This window comes from Neocloeon triangulifer, unplaced genomic scaffold (assembly GCF_031216515.1).
Source record: "Neocloeon triangulifer isolate White Clay Creek 2 clone unplaced genomic scaffold, ASM3121651v1 ptg000001l, whole genome shotgun sequence".
NCBI classification, from domain to species: domain Eukaryota; kingdom Metazoa; phylum Arthropoda; class Insecta; order Ephemeroptera; family Baetidae; genus Neocloeon; species Neocloeon triangulifer.
This window is the reverse complement of record NW_026775544.1, coordinates 6,255,226-6,278,578: the sequence shown is the minus strand read 5'-3', so window position 1 is coordinate 6,278,578 and position 23,353 is coordinate 6,255,226. Positions and strand designations below refer to the sequence as shown.

General features: G+C 36.1%; 3 protein-coding genes and 1 long non-coding RNA gene across 6 annotated transcripts; 2 read left to right on the top strand and 2 right to left on the bottom strand.

The window, feature by feature from the left end:
• Positions 1-22: 22 nt before the first annotated feature.
• LOC132192780 (V-type proton ATPase subunit C) lies at positions 23-2,700 on the bottom strand. Its single transcript, XM_059612936.1, has 8 exons — positions 2,546-2,700; positions 2,207-2,346; positions 1,992-2,145; positions 1,751-1,937; positions 1,598-1,696; positions 1,286-1,541; positions 996-1,229; positions 23-938 (listed from the first exon to the last, which is right to left on the bottom strand). Exons 2-8 carry the CDS (start codon positions 2,336-2,338, stop codon positions 840-842), a joined length of 1,161 nt encoding a protein of 386 aa, XP_059468919.1. The 5' UTR covers positions 2,339-2,346; positions 2,546-2,700; the 3' UTR covers positions 23-839.
• LOC132192845 (AP-3 complex subunit sigma-2) lies at positions 2,649-5,945 on the top strand. Of its 3 annotated transcripts, none has more exons than XM_059613061.1 (5): positions 2,649-2,930; positions 4,109-4,200; positions 4,282-4,465; positions 4,524-4,631; positions 5,385-5,945. In XM_059613061.1, the coding sequence occupies exons 1-5, from the start codon at positions 2,778-2,780 to the stop codon at positions 5,505-5,507; spliced, it is 660 nt and encodes a 219-aa protein (XP_059469044.1). In that variant the 5' UTR covers positions 2,649-2,777; the 3' UTR covers positions 5,508-5,945. The 3 variants fall into 3 exon arrangements, with proteins under 3 accessions (XP_059469044.1, XP_059469130.1, XP_059469210.1); XM_059613147.1 differs by having other exon boundaries at positions 2,651-2,846; XM_059613227.1 differs by having other exon boundaries at positions 2,689-2,890.
• Positions 5,946-10,120: 4,175 nt separating this feature from the next.
• On the bottom strand, positions 10,121-11,240 carry LOC132196464 (uncharacterized). Its single transcript, XR_009441764.1, has 3 exons — positions 10,746-11,240; positions 10,600-10,690; positions 10,121-10,537 (listed from the first exon to the last, which is right to left on the bottom strand). It is a non-coding gene; the product is annotated as an uncharacterized LOC132196464 (long non-coding RNA).
• Positions 11,241-20,234: 8,994 nt separating this feature from the next.
• LOC132192967 (proton-coupled amino acid transporter-like protein pathetic) lies at positions 20,235-23,089 on the top strand. The gene is made up of 9 exons (XM_059613228.1): positions 20,235-20,329; positions 20,437-20,587; positions 20,645-20,766; positions 20,904-20,988; positions 21,411-21,686; positions 22,096-22,274; positions 22,327-22,496; positions 22,787-22,918; positions 22,977-23,089. The coding sequence occupies exons 1-9, from the start codon at positions 20,235-20,237 to the stop codon at positions 23,087-23,089; spliced, it is 1,323 nt and encodes a 440-aa protein (XP_059469211.1).
• Positions 23,090-23,353: the final 264 nt, after the last annotated feature.

Here is a 23,353-nt window from a genome sequence, read left to right as displayed (position 1 = left end):
AAAAATAAGTAAAACAATGGCATTGCTCCACATGATGTTTATTGATGTGTTTATAACAAGAGCCAGAGGATATGGTGAGATGAACAAAGGGCTGACTATTGCAGATTGCGTTCCAAGTATTATTTGCAATTTCAGTTCTAACAAGTGCAGAACAAAGATAAATCCTAAAAATTTGGATGAGCTAATATCACATAATTTGTTCCAACAGATTATATTTTTTTATGGTGATTTTTTATAATTTTTCTGTCTCCTGCACTGCAAGTAGCTGATGAGACTTTCAACATGCGTAAACATTTCCTCTTAAAATTCATACAATTTGACTTCTTATTCACATTTGGACTGTAAAATAATTTTGTTTAAAAACAAGGAATGCTTCATTTTTTTAATCAAACATGCAAGAACACTATATTGCCAGCAGTTGAATAATTTGTGCTGCACAGTTTTATAACATTTATGATTCTCTGAACAAAATTTTACATTTTTACATCAACGTTATTCATCTTAAGTTACAGTTAGTATAAGTTTTTACATATGAACAAAATCTTCTAGCTTCATGATAACAATATTCTGCCTAGGTCTATGGCACACTACACCCTTTCAACGCTTTAATTTGTTCAGAATATACGGCCACATAATCAAAAATTTATGTACAATTTAACAACAACCATAATGTAATTTATCAAGACTTGATTGAATACTGTCCTCCTAGTTGGCGGAAAAAAAATTAAATCAGAAGTTTGATGGCCCAAAAACATTTGTTCGACAGAATTCTGGAATGGTTTGTTTGAGAAAAAAATCGCCACTAGAATACTGGAACGTATCTTGAACGGGTGATTATATTAAATAGGCTTCTGGTCCACCATGTCGATATTGATTTTGTAGTACACATAAGGGAAGTAGTCGGCCTGTCCAAAACCAAGCCCAGGAATATCAACGGTCTGAAAAAACATTTTTTTTTTTTTAAATATTCCATTTTACTATAATAAAAAACTTACTTCACCCTTCCCGGATCCTTGGAGGGCACTGCTGTCGAGGTGGCCGTACAGCTGGTTCAGGACGTCCCTCAACCGTTTCTGGGACTTTTTGTGAGGGTGGAGCAGCATTGCTTGGAAATTGACAGGCAGACCATAGCGGAGGACTGACTCAATGAACACCCTCAGCGCCTTCACATGGATCCAGGCACAGAAGCACTCGCTGAAGTTGACTTTCAACCAGCGCACAAGGGGACCCTTTGAAATTTAAAATTATGTAGATCTGGTCTGAAAGGTTAAGATCGATGACTTACAAATTGCTTCTTCTTATCAGTCACCAACTTGGTGATCTCGTTCTTGCCAGCAGCCAGAATTTCCTCGTTGTAGACAAACTCACGAACAACAAACTTCTTTTCTCTTGCGTGGATCTTGAACTCCTCAGCAACCTTTTTGAAAAGGGTGACGTTGAAGAGGCCAAACTCGGCATCCTCGGTGATCTTCCGACTGGACCGGGGCACAATCATGTCCGTCAACTTCTCATAATTGGTATTCCAGTCGTTGTAAGAAACCCTGAATTTATTAACCTTTTTTTTAGACAAAAAATTATTCATTTGTCAAATAATTACTTTGGGATGACAACGAGTAAAGTGGTGAGATATTCTGAATCCAAAATAAAGTCGTCCTTCTTCACGAGGTCGGCCAAGTTGCGAGTCAATAAGCTGCCACTAAATTTTTCAAAATCTATGAGTGAAAATTAAAATAACTATTGAAAATTTTACGTTTGCTTCTTTTCCAAATTCTGCAGGTTGCCCTTGAGATTGTTGTAGGCGGTGGACTTGCTCTTGAGGTCGTTGTCGATCTGACCCACTTGTTTGCTGATAATGTCTGCAATATTCCTCAAAGATTGCTTGATGGGGTACTTTGCCAAGTCCCATTGGAAGCGAGTGATGTAGCTTGCAAGGTCACCTGGATAGAGTTAAAATTCATTTGACTGTCATTAATTAATTTCATGCAACGCACTGTTGTTGGCGAGCAGATTTTCGTTCAGTTTGTCCCTCTGGTCTTCAAGGACCTCTCCTAAGTACGAGGCCACCTTTTTGGTCACAGAGTCCACAAAGCTGTCCAGCTTTCCCAGGTCATCCGAGAGACCCACCAGCTGATCTAAAGTGCCAACCTGAAGGGAAAGAAAAATATTGAACAAATTTTCAATCGAGTTTTTCTGAAGTGGGGCGTACCTTCAGGTCGGGGATGTGGAATTTGTAGTTGACGGAAAGGTTGTTCTGCTTGCTGGTGACGTTGTTCAACGTCTCCCACGTCTGCTGGCACGTTTTTTCGCCAGGGGCCGAAATCAGCCAGTACTCGCTCATGTTTCGGGCTGAAAATTTCATACAATATGGTATGCCAAAATCAGCTGGAGTTTTGGTGAACTTGCAGTTATCCGCAATTCTACCAAAAACAGTGAAGGGAATTGGGACCAAGGTTGCGTAATTAGGCGGGAAATATTATTAAGAAGGAGTTTGAGCGTTGGAAATTAAATTAAAGAGACGCTTGGGCCGATATGGCGATATATTTACCCGAAATTTGCAGTTTGAGCGAACCTACACCACCATCAATTTCCTCACGTGATGCTCTGGCGGCCGAACTCGGAAACTCGCATTGATCACCCCCAGCTGAATGAAAGGGGCGTGGCGCACTAGGATTTGGAGCACCACAACAACTAGCGAAGAGGCAGCAACTAATTTACCCTTTTCTTTTGCAAATCCCTATGAAATTTGACTGATTTTTCTTTCCGTTTGCAACTTTATAATGATAAAAGCGATTTTGGTTTTCAACAACCATGGAAAGCCGAGACTTTCGAAGTTTTACCAGTACTTTGTAAGCAAATCTCAAAAACTCATTCATTCAACACAAAGTCATATGTATGTATATCGTCGGCTACGCGGCCAAATGGCCGATCTGGTAATTACCCCTGTGGGGAAAATGGCTAGTGGCCACTTTCCCCGTTGGGGAAAATGGCAGATGAGCCTTTTTTTAAATTTTACAGGAGAAGCAAAAAACTGATTATCTGCTCTAATTTTCTATGTTCAGATTTCAAAATTTGAACCAAAGTTCAGCATGTTATTGCAGATAATTTGGTAGACTTAATTTTCTTTTAAACCTTAATATACCACTGTTGTAAGAAATTTAAAGGGAATTAATTCCACACTGAAAGAGTAAAACGTACAATACAATCGAAATCAAACCACTTATGCAATTATTTCCTGCTTTTCTTTGTTCAATTTAACTTGATAATAATATTTTATTTTATATTAATTCATCGTATTTTACAATATTTTTATTATTTTATTTTATTTCAATTAATTTAAATTTTATTCTTTTATTTGAACAATAGTAAACAATTTTGGCATTAAAAGCATTTTTTTCTTATTTCACATGACCCGGCGTCACTTCTAATTATAATCTCATGAATAGTTTTACTAATACTTACTATAAATTGCAATAATTAGTAAAGTAAAATCTAGCTCGGATACAACATTAAGCTTCTGGTTGCATGTTAAATATTTTAATAATAAAATCTATATTTTACTATCTATTTGATTTTAAAATTATATCTATTTTAAAGAATTTTTTGCATTATCATGCAAAATGCATGAAAAAGCTGTCACTTTGGAATACAATATTGACGAAACTACAGCTTATTCTGATATTTTACTTCTTAATTTATGTTAGGTATTTTATTAAATTTATTAAAATTTTATTTTTATATTTTTTTTATTTTCGATATTTTCATTATTTTTAACATTTATTGCATTTAAAACAATTTTGGCATTATTCAGCAAGCGGGAATGCTGTGGATCTTGGTATAGGGGGCGTGGCACTGCCTTACTTTTGCTCCCCTAACTCGCGATAGTGAGACATCTACTGAGAAAGTTGATACTTTTATGGTTATTTCTGATGCAGATTTGTACACTGAATGCATTGGAACAATAAAAAAAATTTGTCCGGAAATGCTCATCTGCCATTTTCCCCAACGGGGAAAGTGGCCACTAGCCATTTTCCCCACAGGGGTATTTACCAGATCGGCCATTTGGCCGCGTAGCCGACGATATGCATAATTTTGTTTCTGCGAATTTTAGAACGAAGACATGCAGCAGCAGATTATCAAAGAAACATTTCAGCTTGTTTCAAAGAGGGAAGACAATGTGTGCAATTTTCTGGAGGGTGGAAGGTAAATCTAATAAATATATTTTTAATTAAAAATACGTGTGTATGTACTCAGTGTACTGACAACCAATTTCAATTCTTCTAGTCTGATTGGAGGATCTGATTATAAACTGATTTACCGACACTACGCGACTCTTTACTTTGTTTTCTGCGTTGATTCTTCTGAATCAGAGCTTGGAATTCTCGATCTCATTCAGGTTTTTGTTGAAACTTTGGACAAATGCTTTGAAAATGTGTGTGAACTGGATCTTATTTTCCACGTTGATAAGGTAGAAACGGAAAGAAAAGAAATTAATTAATATGAAATGAAAATAAAAACTGATTTAGGTGCACTACATCTTGAATGAACTGGTCATGGGTGGAATGGTGCTGGAGACGAACATGTCGGAGATTCTCACCCGAGTGGAGGAGCAGAGCAAACTGGAAAAGCAGGAGGTGAGACAGGTTCCATCAAAATTCAAAAGCTTTTTCATCTTCATAATACGTGGGATTTTTAATAATTGAGAATGAGAGTGTAGTTAATGTTGGGCTTGCAGCATAATAGGCTGATGTCGTTTCGAGCTCCTTCTTCCAATCCCTCCACCCCTACCCCGCACAGTCTAGGGTCTAATTTCTTCTTCTTCACTTGAATAAACAGGTTCGGCCACTGAAAGCTTTGCTTCAGTCTGGATTAATATGTGTGTCTAGAGTAGAGCTGTCGATGGATTTGGTTGAGATCACGCAAAAATTTTAAACTAGAGAATAGAATTTGTAGATAAAAGCCTAAAACACCATAATGCTTAAAAATCACTATCATGCACAAATTTACTAAAACTAAACTATTTTTTAAGAAACACATGTCCATTTTAAGTTTAAATAATATTTAATATAACACAAGATAAATTGAGAATTTATTTCAAAAATTTATTTCGTTTTAATTTGAATTTCTAAAAATAATAATAATCAGCCTACATGATTTCAATCTATTTGATTTTTTATTAATTATTTGCTTCGAAGTAACTTACTGGTAACTAACTTTTGCATGCAAATCAAAATAAAATGGCGGAAATCAGAGTTGATTACAAATTATCTGATATAACCCTCCTCAATAGCCTTAACTGGTCATTCACCTGCATAGCCAAGCATCTCAAAATAACCTTTTTTGTTTCGACACTTCAATTTCAGCGCTCATCACTTGTTTCGTTGCAGGCTGGCATCACGGCAGCCCCAGCAAGGGCCGTGTCGGCAGTGAAAAACATGAACCTCTCGCAGCAAATCAAGGACATCAAGTTGCCTGACCTGCCGCAGGCCATCAAAGACCTCAAGTTCTGACCATCACAGAGTTCGGTTGTCAACGGAATCGAGATCGAAGACATGTGACATAGAGAGACTTGTCCGTTGCTGGTGTCAGCTCCGGGCGAGAATTACTTAGCCGTCGACGCTGTTGCCCTAAACTCGGATCAATCTCAAAGTCCTGGCTGACATTCCATTCGGATGAAAAAAAGAATCATTCAAACCCAGATTATTTTATTATTTGTTGCAAGTGACGTGTAAATGGTCAGAATGTGAACAACATTGTTTTTCTGTCCTGATCATAGTTGATCTTTTTTATATAATAATTAATATTCTATTACAATATATGAACTAGAGGATTATTTTACTTGCACAATAATCATGTTAATAAAGCTCTCTGATATTTTGTTACATAGGTGCGGAAAGGATGTATGAATGGGAAATAAATTAGGAATAGAAAGCATCCATTATTTTGGAATCAAAGCATTTTTTTTTATTCTCTATAAAATAAGGTTTTCATGAAAGAAAATTGATATAATAAGTTCAGGTGATATATATTCAAAACGCGAGATTGGCTAAATTATACACAGAGCCGTTCCTCAATTAGATTATAAATTAATTAGCATGTAATGCAATTAACCTGTTAAGTTACACAGTCGGAGAGTCTCATTATATTCACCCACAGATGTATCACGTTACTCTGGTGGGCCGAAGTTCTGCTCAAATTACGTGTTAGCTCAACAAAAAGCAAATACACAGTCCCTTGTAGGAGTCGTGTCGCGTCGCTATTGTGAATTCACAATCAACTGACGAGTACGAAACAATCCCGCCGAGAAGAGGAATTACTACATGCCTTGCCCTCGGCACCTAGAGAGACCACTTTTGTGACGGATCATTTATCCTGCTCGATCCCTGCAGGCTAGTAGAGGCTACACAATTTTACTTTTTGTTAATCAGTGCGTGGATATTTCTGCTTAATTAATTTTTGCAAATCAAATCAGCTGTCACCGTTATCACGATTAACGGCGTTTGATTGTAAAATGAAAACCACCTGCCGATTTTTTTTTTAATACTGAATAAAATAAAGGGCCCGAGGTTGGATTGGATTCGTCGGATGTTTGGTTATGCAACTCGCGTGACGGGGATGCGTAACAAAAAGCATACACGCAGCACTGCAGGCGCTCTCGATCCGCCGGCAGTGGCAACTCGCTCGTTCGTCTCTCTGTGCTCCCTCATCCGGCCTGGTTTTGGAATTCTGCACGCGTTTTTTATTCGCTTGTGAATTTTTGCGGAAAATAATGCGTGCGTGCGCGCGAAATAATATTTGACAGCAGCAAATATTTTCTTCCAAAATGTTTTTAAAGCTTCCATGTTTGAAGAGTGAAGAGTTTAAATAAACATGTATATATTATTTTGTGGTCATGGGTCAGCAGCAGAAATGTAATGAATGGAAATGTCAGGAAATTCACACAATATCTGGTTGATGATTTTAACCTTTTACTATCGTCAACAATTTTCTTTTGATTCTTGCAGTATTATTAAAAAAGTCCCTTAGTAGTTTTTACTTATTTTCTAGTTAGAAAAAAATTATATTCCAATATTATAATAAGAGCAAAAATTCAGCTATAAATTTCTTAATGCTTATTGAAAAAAAAAGAATATCAAAGTAAAAAATTTGTTTCTAATTGAATCTTAATTGAATTTTGGTTACAGGTTTTGATTTAACTTTAATCTTCCAAAGTACTTGATTATCCTCTCAAGTTAATTCCAGACTCATTGTCTCACTTTTGAAAAGAAATCTCACAGCATTGGGTGCACTGCAGATGTAATTACTTAACGGCAAGGAATTGCATAATAATGTGGCAGTCCGCAATTTCCAATACTCAATAGACTCGGAAATCTAATTGGCTCAGCGTCCTATGGGCTTCGGAATGCCGATTGACTGCTATTGCATTAATGAGCAGTGCTCTCCAAGTTGGAAAGCCTGCCTTCGTAACACGGTGAGTAATTGAAGCGGCCGAGCCAAAAGCGAGTCTGTTGCGAGCTCCATTAGTGTGTCGCCCTAGCAGCTAGTCCACCATAATTAACGCGGACGAGCTGCCCAGCTGCAAGCTGAATTAAAGCACCGGCAAATGGAAAAATTTCCTCTATGCATTCAACAGAGCACGAACTAGATTTTTTTTTAACAAAAAGGAGCTCTTTTGTATGACAAAGAGAGGATTTTCAGTTAGGAAATTTAATGAGAGGAGCTTTTAGACTCAGGCAGCCCAGACTGAAATAGTTTTAAATTTTTGCTGCCGGTTGGTAATAAAATTACAATCAGAATTAGCAGGCATTGAGAGAGACTAATTTAAAATATGAGTTTCATGGTTTGGCGGGGCTGGACATTAAACATAGTATTAAAAATAAATTGTAACCTTTTATTGGGGAAAAAATTATTGATAAACTTTACGTGTTGCTATTTTTTTCTTCTGCTCCTTGGCAAGACACTCCAAAAACAATTATACAGATAAGCAATGCAGATTTAGTAAAAAGAGGTCTGTCTTTATATTTTACAAGATCGTGATTCGTGATCAGAATCAGCATTGGCCGTTTAAATGTATTCCCCTCCTAAAGTCCATTTTCAAACAAAGGCAGATTGCAGCCAGCGGTCTCTCATTCTCTATCGCATTGAAAGCCTTTGTTAAACCCTTGCACGTGCGTATAAACATACATGGCACAACAGCCGAAGATAAATTTCCAATGTGCCGAGCTTTCTGCTTTTCTGGTACGGTGTCTGCGTTGGCTTAAAATATTTGTCCATTCTACACACATTGTCAGACTATGATTATTCCCTAAAAATTCTAATAAAAAGAGGGAAAATATATTGGACGCGGAAATGAATTCTTTTTCATTTCCGACTTCATCGTGGGCACATTTTGGACGTCAAAGAGAAATGCTCGCTGACGTTTTTCCTTGCCTAAAAATTCATATCCCTTCTATTTTATTCACCCTCGCACAATGCAAAAGGCTCTCGCCTCGTCTCAAATATGAAAAATGAGCAAAAAAATTCACGAGTTTCCTCTTTTGTTGTGTAACACATCTCCCGCCAACTTTTCTAGCCTAATGGATTTAACCCGAAAGTTAAAAAATCCATCAACGCCGATATTTGTCGGAATGGAATAAGCAGAGTGCAAAAGTTTTGGTAACGAGTTTAAAAGCACCAACAACCCATTAAAGGTGGAGTGGAACATAATTTGAAAATATTTTTCCAGCGATTTTTACCATGAGTTATTATTCTGTTTTAGAATTTGCTCAAAGGATCTCAATGAAACAAAATGTGTGCATGCACTTTAATGGAGCAAGAAGGCATTTAGTGCCGATCAAACTGATAACGTTTTTAATATTTTATTTGTGTACCAAAGACAAAAAACAGGCCATATTTCACATACGCAACCGTTTCTATAGTAGCAAAAAGCAATTGAATACCGCGCGCTAACGTGCTCGTCGCCATTCATAAAGATATTTGTAAGAGACTCAGGAACACACAAAAGCTAAAGTTTGGCCGCAGCATCAGAACAAATAATCTCGTCCTTTGGAGTTTGAATTCAATTGTTCGCTAATATCGCTTTTTGCGGATTCCCTCGGAAGGAATTTTGAAATTCATTTGTTCGCACTGCGTCGACACCCTGCCGAGATTTTTGTTCACCGCGAGAAAATTGCAGTAACAGCTAATAGTCGCATAGCATACAAAAGCTGGAGAACGAGTAAGTGTACTCCACTCGCCCGTGGAGTACAATGTGCCTGTGTGTTGCCCAGGCAAAAGTTTTGAGCAAGCTGGAAAGTGTGAGCAGGCCTTGCTCATTCTTGTCCTGCTCCATTCCTGCCTATATTTCAAACAAATGCAGCAAGCTCTGCTCGCAAAACAAGTGAAGCTACCCCTGCTCATTCTTGCTCTCCCTGCCCAAACCTCTGCTCGTTTTTGCTTTCTCTGCTCGCGACTTTAAAACCACGTTGCTCGTGCTCTGCTCGATCCTGCTTTTTCTGCTCGTGACTTTCAAACCCCATGCCATTGCTCGTAGGGCTGCTCATTCTTGCTCTTCCTGCTCAAAACTTTGCTCAATCTTGCTTTTTCAGCTCGCAAATGAAATCCTTAGCTTGAAGTCTGCTCGTTCTTGCTTTCTTTGCTCACATGACATTAAAAAACGATGCTTCTCTTTTTTTTCTAACTTAAATTATTTATTCTATCTAAGAGTTATAAACTTTTGATAAGAATATTTTTTCATACACATTTCTCTATCAATATGCATAACTTTTAACTTGATTCACGTCTTTAGGTTAGACTGTATTAAATTTTATTATTTTTTTATTCAACTTTAAAGACAAAAAAATATTGTTGATCGTTGCTCTTATTTATCTTTTTAACATCTGCGCACACATTGGTGCAAAAAAATATTTTTAAACACTACTAAAATCCAAAACGTAATTAATAAATGCATTCAAAGATTTCAAAGAATGAATTAAAATTATTTTAACCAACATAACAATTTATATCTTATGCTGGGTTACATAAACTATGAACAACTTATTACATTTAAATTATTTCAAAGCAATTACGATTTAAATGCAAATATATTTAAGGGGGGGAAACATATTTATTTATTGTAAAAAGCAATATTCTTAAGTATTGGCAAACATGCTTTTACTTTTCTATAGGTGAATCCGCAAGTTTTATTTCAACGATTAAAATAAAGAATAATAGGGACAAAACATTTTTAAAATGATTTCAATTTTGGCGGTGACAAAAATATTTATATTTAATATATATTTTTTTAAGTTTATTAACTGGAAAAACGGGAAACAGGTTCAGGTCTAATGATAATACATATATAACTTAAACAAGTTTGGATGTTGAAGAATAATTTTATTGAAATCCAATTTAAAATATCATTCCTGCAGAAAAAAACGTGAGATTTTTACTTATCTGTGTGAAAGTGGAAAGGCTGCCACATTATTATGTTCCCCGGAAATTTCCTAAAGCCAATGGCTACCTTACAATTAGATTCACTCAGATCCAGCCAGAAATGCGTCTTAAAATTGGATATACATATTTAGATGAACAAGATATAATTATATTCTTAATTTTTCATACCTGTTTGGTATTAAACACACGCTAAAGGCTCCCTCATTTTCTCTTTTCAATTACTTCAATCACACGCTGCAGCTCCTTTCCAATTTGATTTCTGCCAAAAATCCATGATTTAACTTAAAATTACGAGCGGGTTTATGATTACTTACGTTGAGATAACATCTCTGCAGACACTTTGCTTGATTTTCACTTGAATTTCCCACCTAAACTCGCAGTTCCCTTCAGAAACAACCGCTTTGTTTTGCTTGCCGACGCTCTGTGCAGTAACAACACGCACAGTGACGCTCATTTGTTTTAACCGTTCAAAAAGTGGCGCCATGAGCAGGATTGGCAAGATTGAGCAGACCTTGCTTGATGATAAAAGACCGAGAGCAAGAATAGCAAGGCTTGCTCATTGGAGCAGGATTGAGCAAAGCTTGCTTTGTGCCTCGGAATTTGTCAGAGCAGAAAAAGCAAACGTGAGCAGGTCTTGCTCGATGCCAAAATTATCGGTGAGCAAGGAAAGCGGGAATGAGCAAGTTCAGCTTCCTTGAGCTGAGTGAGCAGAGCTTGCTCAAGCTCCCCGAGCAGGATGAGCAAGAAAAAGCTGAGCAAGAATATCTCCAAATCCCTTTCGAGCAGGCTGAGCAAGGCCTGCTCTGCTCATTTCTTGCTCAAATTGAATAATCTTGCTCAAAACTTTTGCCTGGGTTGCCGTCCTTTTTGAGGAAAACCACTGCAGTGTTGCCCTATTTCCAGTACAAAGCACCTGCACAATAATTTTAATTAACGTCGTTTCTAGAAACTAAACAGAATTTCAAAATTACGTACACGTGCTCTATGATATGATCATATGTACAAACCTCATGTATAATTTTCATTTGCTACAGACATGTACACGAACAGCCTCCATTAAATAATGCATCATATAATTCATAATTTTAAAATGCAATAATATATAATAAAGTAATATACACAATAACTTCAAAAAATTATTTATATGGCTAGGAATCTTTCACGATATTTTTAGTATTTAAATCTAAGTAAAAATTTTGAGCATTTTTTTTTTTTTTATTAACAGGCAACAAAGTTTCTCAACGCCTGATTCAGACAGAAAAACCCATAGACAAAAACCAAATTCTACTTTATATACATATAGGGAGTTTGTTTGCTCTCAGTCGGGCTCCAAAGTTCTTCATCTCTCAAACAAGAGAAAAGGGTGCTTGGCCAAAGTTGGGCGCACACCGGTGGAAATGGAAACACCTCGGCAATTTGCACAGGGCTGCGTAACGAGAGTGCCATTTACATTAACATTCTGGTCCGCTGCACTTTTTCCAACTGACGGCGAACACCTGCGCCTGCAAAGTGGTCTATTTGCTCTACCATATTACACAGTTTGGTCCGTGATGGAATTGCAAATAAATTTCATTCCGTGCCCTTTCAAACTCACACGCAACAAATTGTTCCACGTATTTGCCTTCCCTCTTTGTAATAAGTAATACACAGAACAGCATAGAACTTTGCAACTTGAAGTCAGCTCTGTGAATCCCAGTCATTAATTAAGTGTATGATCAGCATAAAAATTTGAAAGTTTAAACTTCATTGCCGGCTAAAAAATTTTTATGAGCAATTCCTTTATATTGCAGTCTCATGGTTAGCCAATACTCTTCATTACTGTTTTTCGCCAAGTTAATGCTAGAGAATAATAAACGAATTGAGTTTCATTTTCTTTCAAGCGAGCTTATTGTTTTATTGATTAAAACAAAAATTTGCTAATAATAACTCATTTTAAAGCTTAAATTAGGTTAAAATGGTGTTATCGTACAGTTTTTAGTTAGAAGTTATGATCAAATTTGCATTTTAAAATCAAAATTTCTAGTTAAATCCTGAATTGAAATGGAATATTATATGATATCATCCTTTTGGATAAAAATAATCAGATAACAATGTGGGTAATTCGCAAAACCAGAACGTGGCTTGGAGTCAAATTGGCACCTCTGCCAAATTGACATGCTGTGATGGCCTCCATTTTAGCCCAGGAACGATTCTGTCCCACGCTATAGATTGGAGAGTTTGATAAAAAAAAGTATTTCGGGACCCCTTACGTGTTTTTTCCATCTGCATTGCAGAGGTTTATTACGACGGAGGGTTAGCAAAGAATTTATTAAAATTGCCATCACTGTACACATTTGCGCATTCCGGAGCTCACCGAAAATAAATTGGGCCGGAGGCGGGTGTGCCCATTCGTTGCTAATTACGTAGTCGGCCGCCGTGAGGGTTTGTCCAATAAATAAAAAATTCTGGCCGGGCGCTCGATTACCGTCGTTAAGCTGCAGCGCGTTTTTTGCCGCTAGCGACTGCGGTGCCTTTGGCTGACCAACTTCCCCATGGTAGCCCCTTGCGAGCCGGCAGTTTTGCAACTTCCGTTGTGTAAAAATTCTTTGACGCGCATGTTCATTAACTCGATGCTTATTTGCAAAGCCTGTTAATCCATCACCTGCAGCTCGGCCAGCTGGAAAAGACTGGCACCGGGCCAACTCTAGCAAAAGAGAGCCGCCAATTTATTTGATTCAAGAGAAAGAGAGACGCAACTTTACAAATAAAACTTTTCGTTCTACTCTGGAGGCCGTTCTCGCACTGTCGATGAAAAATTGAGAGGAAAAAATTGGAAAGGTCGCAACTTCGCAGAGCCAATTCTTTTCCACTTACGTTCAATCACTTTGCTTTGTTTCACCCCTGGGGAAACATTTTCAGCTCTCAGCTAAAGATTTTCTTTTGAATATAAGATTTTTTCCATTTTTATTTACATTTATACTTTTTAAAGATATTAAAGGTATATATGGCGATCAAACAGGCACAGAAAGGAAAAGCTTTTCGTAAATTAAATAGCACTTTAGTTAAGCACTAGCTTTTAAAATACATTTACATACGTTTTTATCAAAAAATGCACGGCGCTGCAGTTTCTACTTTGAAATGACTTGCAGGATTATTTGAATATGGAATGATTTGTTTGCTATGTAAAATAACATATTGCGGATTCATTGCATTAAAAAATTAAAGTAAATGAAAAAGTAAATTTTTTTTATTTAATTTTTGAACAAAATGATTTCAGTGGAAAACTGCACTTTGATGTCACTTAACATTTTAGATTATCCAGACTAAAATCCAGAGTTGTTTGTTATATAATGATAATGATAATGATGAGAATTTCATTCTGAAAATAATTTTACTAACTTTCACCAAACCAATTGATTGAGAAAAATCATATTAATAGGATTTGGTTGAGGATAAATGTTAGAATTAGGTGGATTTTTAGCACCTTTACCTTTATTCAGACATCCAATTTTTTTCCCAATGAATATATTACGTCAATTTGTGCTGAATTAATCTAAATTTCATTCCATGCAACCAAAAAGTGCAAGCAAAAAAATTGCGTAGTATAAAATTTTTCATCAATATGTCAGCTGCACTGCATACATTTCAAAGGAGAAGGTGTCAGAGCAAGAACCTATTTTTATTTCAATTTATTATTATAAATTAAACCGCAAAATGCAGCGCAATGTGTGGTATTTGCACTAATTGCGCGTGCTCCTTTCACGACACATGCATCGTTGGTGGGACAAACTAAATGTGCGCGACCTGCTTTCTCTATATAATAGCTAAAGTGCACAACCCGCGCTGCTCCATATGCATAATTGAATGGCGAGTAAAAACGTCTGCTCCTCACAAACGTGATGTGGGAGGAAGAGCAACCCTGACTGATGAGGTCTTTTTATAATTTGATCCACACAGAATCAATACAAAATTAAATTAAAACTCTGCACTGATAGATTCATTCCTCTTGTTTGGTGAAAAATAATGCTTTTTTTTTTAACTAGAGTTTTTTTAGTACAAAAATATTCTCAGCAAGGACGTTGTCAAACAAAAGCCAGAAAAAGGTTTCCCTGCAAAATTAGGTTTAGAAAATCATGGGAGAAAAATAAAATTAAGGATTTTTTAAATTTTCGTTCTATAACTTATAACGGCCAAAGCAGGCAAAGAATTAAATTAACTCAAAGGAATAATAAAAAGAATTGTTTTCATGATTGGGGAATATTGTATGAAATTTTTTCACGAAACATGTAAATTTTGTGCAAAAATTTTATGTCATAAATAATTTTAATTTTTCTTCGGTAGTAAAAAAATTAAATCAAAGTTCTCCATAGTCACAATTGAATTTCAGGGAAAATTAAATTCAATTTTTTACAAGTGTATTCATTCCTCTGTTCTCTGTTGTGAGGTGAAAAAGCTAAGGTTTTGTTTAATTTCTCCAGTGTTTATTTGAAATTTTGAGGCGCTGAGTGTATACAAATTGCCAGGCATTTGGCTTTCCTAGCACGATTGTTCCCAGTGAAAAGAAGTGAGGCCTTTTGTACAGTTTGCGTTTTCCAGAAAAACTGTTTACTTTTCGTCACAAAATATTCTCTGCATAATTCAATGATCAAACAGCGTGCAAATGCCCCTCTAAAACATGCCTTGTTGAAGACAAGTGCGGCAAAAAGAGCTTTCCTGCAGACGCAGACTTTTAAATTTTAACTATTCCCCCCACTGGAATGATTGATTCGGAATTAGTATTGATCTTGAAGCAATAGATAATTAATGCAGCTTTGAACTTCTGCTACTTGGCATTTAGAAGGATTCAAACGAGCAAACTTATTCAACTTAATTTTGATCCAGTTCATTATGTTTCCAAATTGTCGTTTATTTGTATTGCCTGCAGGAATTCCAAATGGGGTTCCCACTTGCTACAACGTATTTGCAGCAAAAGATGAGAATCTTGATAAGAAAGGAACGGATTGAAATTCAAATCAGGCTCTGCTCGGGGATAAGGGGCCGTATAAGAGAAACGATGAAACTTTCATCGACGTGTCGCAGTGCAGTTTTGTTCAACAGGGCTAGCTCAAATAATGGAATGTGGAATTTGGTTGCAGAGACTTTTAGATCCGGTCCTCTTCTTTTGTACATTTTGGGGGAGATTTTTAATCAAAACTGAAGTTTTAAGAAGCTGTAGTCAAATTCTAGATTTTCAAGTTCGGTCTGCAAAGAGTGATTGTGAAAGGTTTATTGAAAAAATCCTGCTTGATAAAAAATTTATATCTACCAAAAAAATGTTAAATTATAATTTAGCCAACCTGTTTTTGTAATTTAAAAATCGATTTATCTTAAAATTATCTTATTTTCAGTAGAATTTAATATTGTCTCAAAGAGAAAAGATTTAAATGGATTGGTTTGCCAGAACATGTTTTAGGCGCCGAGGTTTTTTTTAAATGAAGGCACCCTCGTTAATTTGGGTTCAATCGGCGGGGGTATAAATCTCAGGCACGCACGCACGAATCGCCTCTACATACGAAACAATCAAAGTTCTCTTGTAGAAAGGAAGAAAAGAAAGGAAGCAAGTGAGCCGTTAAGAAAAAGCTTTTAACTGCGGTGATTGGAGCGGATTTGAGCAATTGTGTTAGTCAGAGAGACCTTTTTTGCTTCTCGGTGCAAATCTCGAATGCTCACTGCGTGTGTGTTGCAGATCTGCTTTTTCATTAAACTTTTATTCGTAGAAGAGGAAGAGAGAATTTATCCCTCGCCAAAATAGAAGAGAGGAAAATCAGTCTGGGGTGCTTTTTTTGTTCCGAGTGGACCGTTGGAATATTAGCGGCGTCACGAACACTCCGGCCTCTTCTCCAAAGGAGGTCCAGTGCTCGACAGGCGGTCGGAAGCAAGTAAACAAAATCTGTCTGTCACACCCAAGGTCGCATGGTCGGCGAATATTGCGAAAATTGAAAGCGAGGGAGGTGATTTCAGAATATAGACCTTCTGCTATTGAGGCAAAGAAAGAAAGCGGCACTCTCCCGTTAAAAGGTGTACTCTTACTTCCTATCTTTTTGCAAAAGCCCTCAGAAAAATGGGTGGTGTGTGAGACAAGTGCTTGGGAAGTGGTTCATCCATTCTTCACCCTATTCTGCCATTAGCACAAAGTATATCCAACAATTTTACTTGAAAATATAAATTCTATTATGTGGAATTTTGTGATGCGAAATTTAATTGTGTTCATTGAATTGTTTTCCGTTTATTGCCCCAGAAAATGTTAATTCCGTTTTAAAATTTTGTGACTTGGAATTCCTTTAACAAAAGCCAATAAATAATAAATTCCTCATTCCTCTCCCAATCTTTACTTTTGTAAAAGCAAATATTTCCAAATTTTCCTCAGGCAGGAACGCTTTTCTGACGCAGACCGAATTAATTAATGTCATCAATTCGATCGACGCGCCAAAGTAATATTATTAATTGGTCTCAATTTGCACTCGCTGTCAATCAAACGCGATCAATTTATTTTCCCGCCCTCTTCTCCACCATCAATAAACCTCAGCTGCGGACAAGATTAAAGACTCGCAACACATTGATTAAATCGAGCGGCGCAAAGCCGGCAGACAAATTCAAAATTCAACTCCTCCGACCCTAGCGGTTGCTTCTGCTGCCACCAACAGATATGTGAAGTGGTTTACGGTGTTTGTGAGCAAAGATTAAAGTGAATAAATTTCAGCAGCAGCCAAGTAACTTCCCGCCTAATTAGCCTCACTGTGTACACGCACAGGGTTCCGATAGAGGAAAAGCTCACGCCGTGTAAATCAAAAGAGAATCGCTCTTACTTTGCAACAACTGTTGCCCGGCGAGAATTCACAGGTTATTAAGGCAGTATTTTACGAATGAAATATTGCGAGCAATTCATTCGCGCACTGCATATTTCCCAAGAGTGGTTGCTTTTTAAAATAAGTTGAGTTAATATAGTAGTCTGGCGTATATATACATCATGTGTGCACGCTGATGGTGTTGTATTTTAGTCGATCGATAGTTCTACTTTTCCCTTCATAATACATTTTGAAACGCCAAACTTTCACTTTACCAAATTCATTTAGCCCAATTAGTCAAAGCATACACATTTATTTTTAAAATTTCTATTGAATTTAATTTAAAAATATATAAAATTTTATTACATGATGATGAAATGAAATATATTGAATTTTAAAATGACAGGAGCAAAAGCCAAATCTTAATCTAAAAATCCAGTCCCCCATAGAAGGGTTGTTGGGTTGGTAATAAAAATATAAAATTTTAAGGAAAATCCATGGCAATATAGCAAAAGAAACAAGTTAACAAAATGCTCATAAAATATAATCACGAGATCACGATCTTTTTACGATTCATGCCTTCTTCGTTTGCATTATAAGAAATAAGATATTACATATATGATACTTTCAAATGGAGACAGATGATTTATTGTGGAACTTTTTGGTTGCGGAATGAAATGACGAAAACTTTTCTGACAATCAGCGTAATATATTCTGAATTGGTTTGTTCCACAAGGGAGCAATGCGAGTTCGCCAATTCAACGCAGATATTTGTGCGTGGATACTGAGAATTCATCCGTCTGCTTTTAGGTAAAACTTTAGCGTGTTTGGAAAGTGCATACGTGTGTGTTATTGATGTGCTCAAGCGAGGCATATTCTCCACCTGAGAATCCAAACGATGCCCTTGACAGGCGCTCGTCTCTCCTCCCACATGTTGATTTGTGCTCCAAACTTTGACTGTTGAAGATTGGCGGAATACTTTGTCTGAACTAACTTGATTGAATCTACATGAAGAAAGGAGTACGTATTTTATCTAAAACTTGCAAATTAAAAAACAGTATTTCACACAAGTTAACAATTAACACATATGAAATGGCAAAGCATACAGAAAAATTAATTAAACTAAACAAAAGTAAATCAAAATGAAAAATGAGATAGTTTGAGGTCCATGAAATATTGTTAAAAGTAAAAAAAATATTATTTATTATTAAAATATGAAATAATTTAAGGTTCAAATTCAAATCATTTTAATTAATGTAAAACGTGGCATTCTCTGCCCAAATACATCATCTATAGTTTCATTATTGATTACTAATTTTATTCGTTATATTTTGGTTACATTTAATTTTATAAATATCAGTATAATAGGTATATTATATCCAATCACAATTGTTAAAAAGAACAAAATTTTTATTGTGAATGCATTTTTTAAAGCATGCTAAAAATTTGACAACTGTTTAACTTGATAAATGTATTTTGTTTTAAACATTTGTATTAATTTGTACTCCCTCTTTGTTATCTCGCATGACTCAGCATGACTTATTGTTAGTAAAATTAAATTGACAAACGTTGTCGGCAAGCAACTTCTTCCCGCCGTGCCAAAACCGCACAACTTGATAATTGATGGGTGTCAAGTTTGTGTGCTTGTTAGTCTGGTTTTCGCCTTTGTATGTTGACGGACATTCGAATTCGCGAATTTAATTCGGAGCGTGTTCTGCGGTTTGCCTAACTCGCAAAACTGAGCCTGCGTGAGTTTGCATAGCGGTCTCGCCACCAAGCGAATTCGGATTTCTGAATTCAATTGTGAACGCGAGATGATCCTGGCACGTTGAATCTCATTACAATTAATTGGTCTGATTTGGGTCGGCGCGGAAATGAAGCAAAAACGTGACTTACTTGACGGTGCAAACGTCAACTTTGTCAATTATTTATTTCATTCTGTAGAGTTTATACACGTGACGAATATTATGCTATTTCACCCAGATTTCAGAATAATATGACTAATAATAATAAATTAATAAATTTATTTTGTTGAGTATTGTTCATAACAATTTAGTCAGTGTTCTTAATTCATATAATAGTTTTATCATACATAGATGTGAACAAATAAATCGGCATAATGTAATTGTTCATTTCGAAAAGTTTGTTAAATGACCTCATGTAAAAACATTAATTAATCACACCTCAATATTGGGGTATTTAAAATGTTTCATAGTTACAACCGCCGCCGTCACCAGATTTTTATTTTTTAATTGAGGTTAATCAAATAAAAGGTTAAGAATGCAAAAAGAATTTCATCTGCGAGGATAATGAGGTTTTTTTTGGATATCCATTACTTTTTCAACAATGAAAAATATAATCTCAAGAGTAGAATAAAACTGATTTATATCTCCGATTGTTGCAAAATATAGTGTCAGGAAGTAAATTGCAAAGTTCGGTGCTGGATTCTTTGCTCTTTGGTTTGATCAATTTACTTTATAGGTATGAAAATTAACTATTTTATTTTGCCTTACATTTAACCAAAGTTTAGCCTTTTCACGCTATGTAAAAGGGTAGCATTTAAATCACCTTTGCTTTTGTCTCTCGATTGAATCAACCCCGTCATCAACCGATCCATTTGGACAGCTTCAGGCCAAACGTCTTTAATTATCAGGTCCCAAAATTTGAAATGAAAAGAAATTCTCGCCATCGATACCAACAAAAAGATTTTCTTCTCTTAATTAAATTAAGATTCAGGCGTTTTATTTATGCCTTTCCAAAATTGACTGTTTTTGAGACACGATTCTACTTCCAGAATGGAAGGGTCTGTTTTGAGTGATGGAAAAGTCATTTAATCCAAATCTGCCTTTTAACTTTGACCCTTTCCTCTTCATTTAGCTTGACGCGCATCACCGAATCAGTCAATCACACTTTGATTCGAACGTGCGAATACATTATTTATTTTGACAGTTTGTTATTTGTGCGCGGTCGAGACCCAACGCTCAAAAGCGAAAAGTTAATATGGAGGAAAAGGAGGCTAATGTGGAACTCGGCGATGATCAGGGTGAGGTAGACTTCAACCCCTTCAAGAGCCGCAACCTGAAACACCCTACTACGTAAATTGAATTAATGATCATAAAAAAATCTTAATTTTTTTACCATGCATTTATTGCGATTTATTGGTATTTATATTTTTGTTCAAATCTAGATTTTTTATTCTCAGGAATGTTGACACCCTGATCCACCTGCTGAAGGGCAGTCTGGGAACGGGAATTCTGGCCATGCCCCAGGCCTTCCTGAACGCAGGAATGACGTTTGGCCTGGTGGCCACTTTCGCCATCGGCTTCATCTGCACCTACTGCGTGCACATTCTGGTAAACTTCCTTCTAAATTTCATGCGCTTACCGTTTTCATATTTTGGCTCTCGGCAGGTCAAGTGTGCCCACGAGTTGTGCAGGCGAACAAAGACGCCTGCCCTGGATTTTGCTGATGTTGCCGAAGTCGCTTTCAAAAATGGCCCACCCCTGTTGAGAAAATTCGCGGCAGCCGCCAGGTTTGTTAATATTCTTTTTAGGAATTAATTAATAACGGCTCTAATAGAATGGAAGAGATGTTTTAACAGCAAATTTTTTGAGCTATTTCATCGGACGTAAAATACACTATTTGAGTGTAAATTCACCTTTTGTCTAGATCAACAATAAACACTTTCCTTGTTGTGAATCTTCTTGGGGCCTGCTGCGTCTACACCATCTTTGTTGCACATAACATCAAGCAGGTTGGGAAATTTATGTTTTACCTTTAAAAAAAATATAACCATATTTTAGATTCTGAACATATTTTAGTTTCAAATTACGTTTTGAATCATATTTTACTGATGAGATAAAAAGTAATGTGAGGAATTAAAATTCATAAAAATTAAAGTTGAGTAATTTTTATTTGACAAAACAAATGCAAGTAATCATGGCTATAGCAATTAAAGTTCAAGAATATAACAGAATTTAAAAAATATAAAATAATTAATGTTTATTATTCAAATTTCTTCACTGATGACTTCAAAGAATCTGAAAACTAAAAATTACATTTTATTTGGATGTTTAATTTTTAAGTAAAAAATAAACATTTATTAAACGATTAATATAAGAATCGTATTCAGTGGTATTAAAAGTTAAGAAATTTATAAATAGTATACATAAATAGGTGGCTGACCACCACTGGCAGCTCGGATGGGACACCCGCGTCTACATGGTTTGCCTGTTGGTGCCGCTAATTTTGCTCAACATGATCCGCAACCTGAAGCTGATGGCCCCCTTCTCGATGGTTGCTAACCTGCTGATGGCCACTGGCATGGCCATCACCTTCTACTACATCTTCCAAGACGTGCCCAGCGTGACCGAGAGACCCCAGTTCTCCTCCTTCCACCAACTGCCCCTCTTTTTCGGCACTGTCATCTTCGCCCTCGAGGGAATTGGAGTTGTAAGATTTCTTTCTTTTGAAAATATTTACTGTTTGTAAAAATATCTTAAAGATACACTTAACGTTTGGAAATTTGTGTAAATACTATTTTATTTGCAGGGTGGGAAAAGCACACTAAAAAAAAACATAAATTATTAGTATTTGGTTTGAGTAGTTGAAAAATAAATTATAGAACACAAAATATCTAATAAATTTCAATGACTATAAGAAAATAAATATTTTCCCAAACAAATTTTAAGGGGATAAAATACTAAAATTTTTATTTGCTAAAGGTGAATTTTAACAAAAAATGTATGTGATTGCAAAAAAAAATCAATTTGTGCTTAAAAAAAAAACAGTGAAATCATTGTGATTTTTTTTTTAAGTGGTTATACTTTTGAAATAACTACGAATTTTTAATTTTGTGCAGGTTATGTCCCTTGAGAACAACATGGAGACTCCTCAACACTTTATCGGCTGTCCCGGAGTGCTGAACATTGGCATGACCGTCGTCACCGCTCTTTACAGTGCAGTCGGTTTTTTCGGCTACCTCAAGTACGGCGAGGATACTAAGAGTGCAATCACCCTCAACCTGCCTGTAGATGAAATGTGAGTGATTTTTTCTGGACAAATTTTTGGTGAATAAAATTCAACTCCGCAGCTTGGCGCAATCAGTCAAGATTATGATCGCAATAGCCATTTTCCTGACCTACGCCTTGCAATTCTATGTTCCCTTTGATATCATCTGGCGCAGTGTTAAACCGTACTTGAAGGAAAAAAATGAGCTGGTGATGGAGTTTGCTTTGAGGATAACCCTCGTCGTTTTCACCGGTAATGGAAATAAAAATATTATTAAAAAAAACCTTGGATCAAATTTCCAGTCAATCAAATGTTTTAAAAATCAATATGAAAATGCATAAAAATGTTGCAAGGGAATTGAATATTATATATAATATTTTTTAGTACACAAACTAAACTGCTATTAACAGTGGGTTATAAAAAACTTTAATCAAATATCTTATCCCCATTTTTCTCATCAGTTATTCTGTTACATTAACAGACGTTTTTCAAAACTTCTAGTCGCATTTTTATTAATTTAACCTATTCATATGCATTGCCAGTTGCTATTGCGGTCGCCATGCCCAACCTGGGCCCCTTCATCTCCTTGGTTGGTGCTGTATGTCTCTCCACCCTGGGCCTCGTGTTCCCCGCTATTATCGAAATCGTCACTTTCTGGGACGAACAGTCGACCGGTGCGTTGAATTACTAAATCTCATTTAAAAAAAATATATCTCATGATTTTTTCTGCAGGCAAGTTCAGGTGGCTTCTGACTAAGAACTTGGCTATTGTGACTTTTGGAATCCTTGGTTTTGCCACCGGAACCTGGACAAGCATCGAGGAAATCATCGCAGGCTCCGCATGATGGATTGAAAATCACCACAACACGGCACAACACATCGATTTTTACCAAGGCACATCATAATAATTCTGTGTTATTTATTGTTAGGAGTTAATTAAATCATGGAAGAGTTCAATTATATCTTATTATTATTAGAAATAAAGATCTAAAACGTTTGATAATTTACAACTTAAATTATTTAACTTAAATGATACTTTTACGTAAAAGTTCAAATTTTTTGAACGAATACCGTTTGATGGACCATATTATCAATTGATTTTTGCCTGT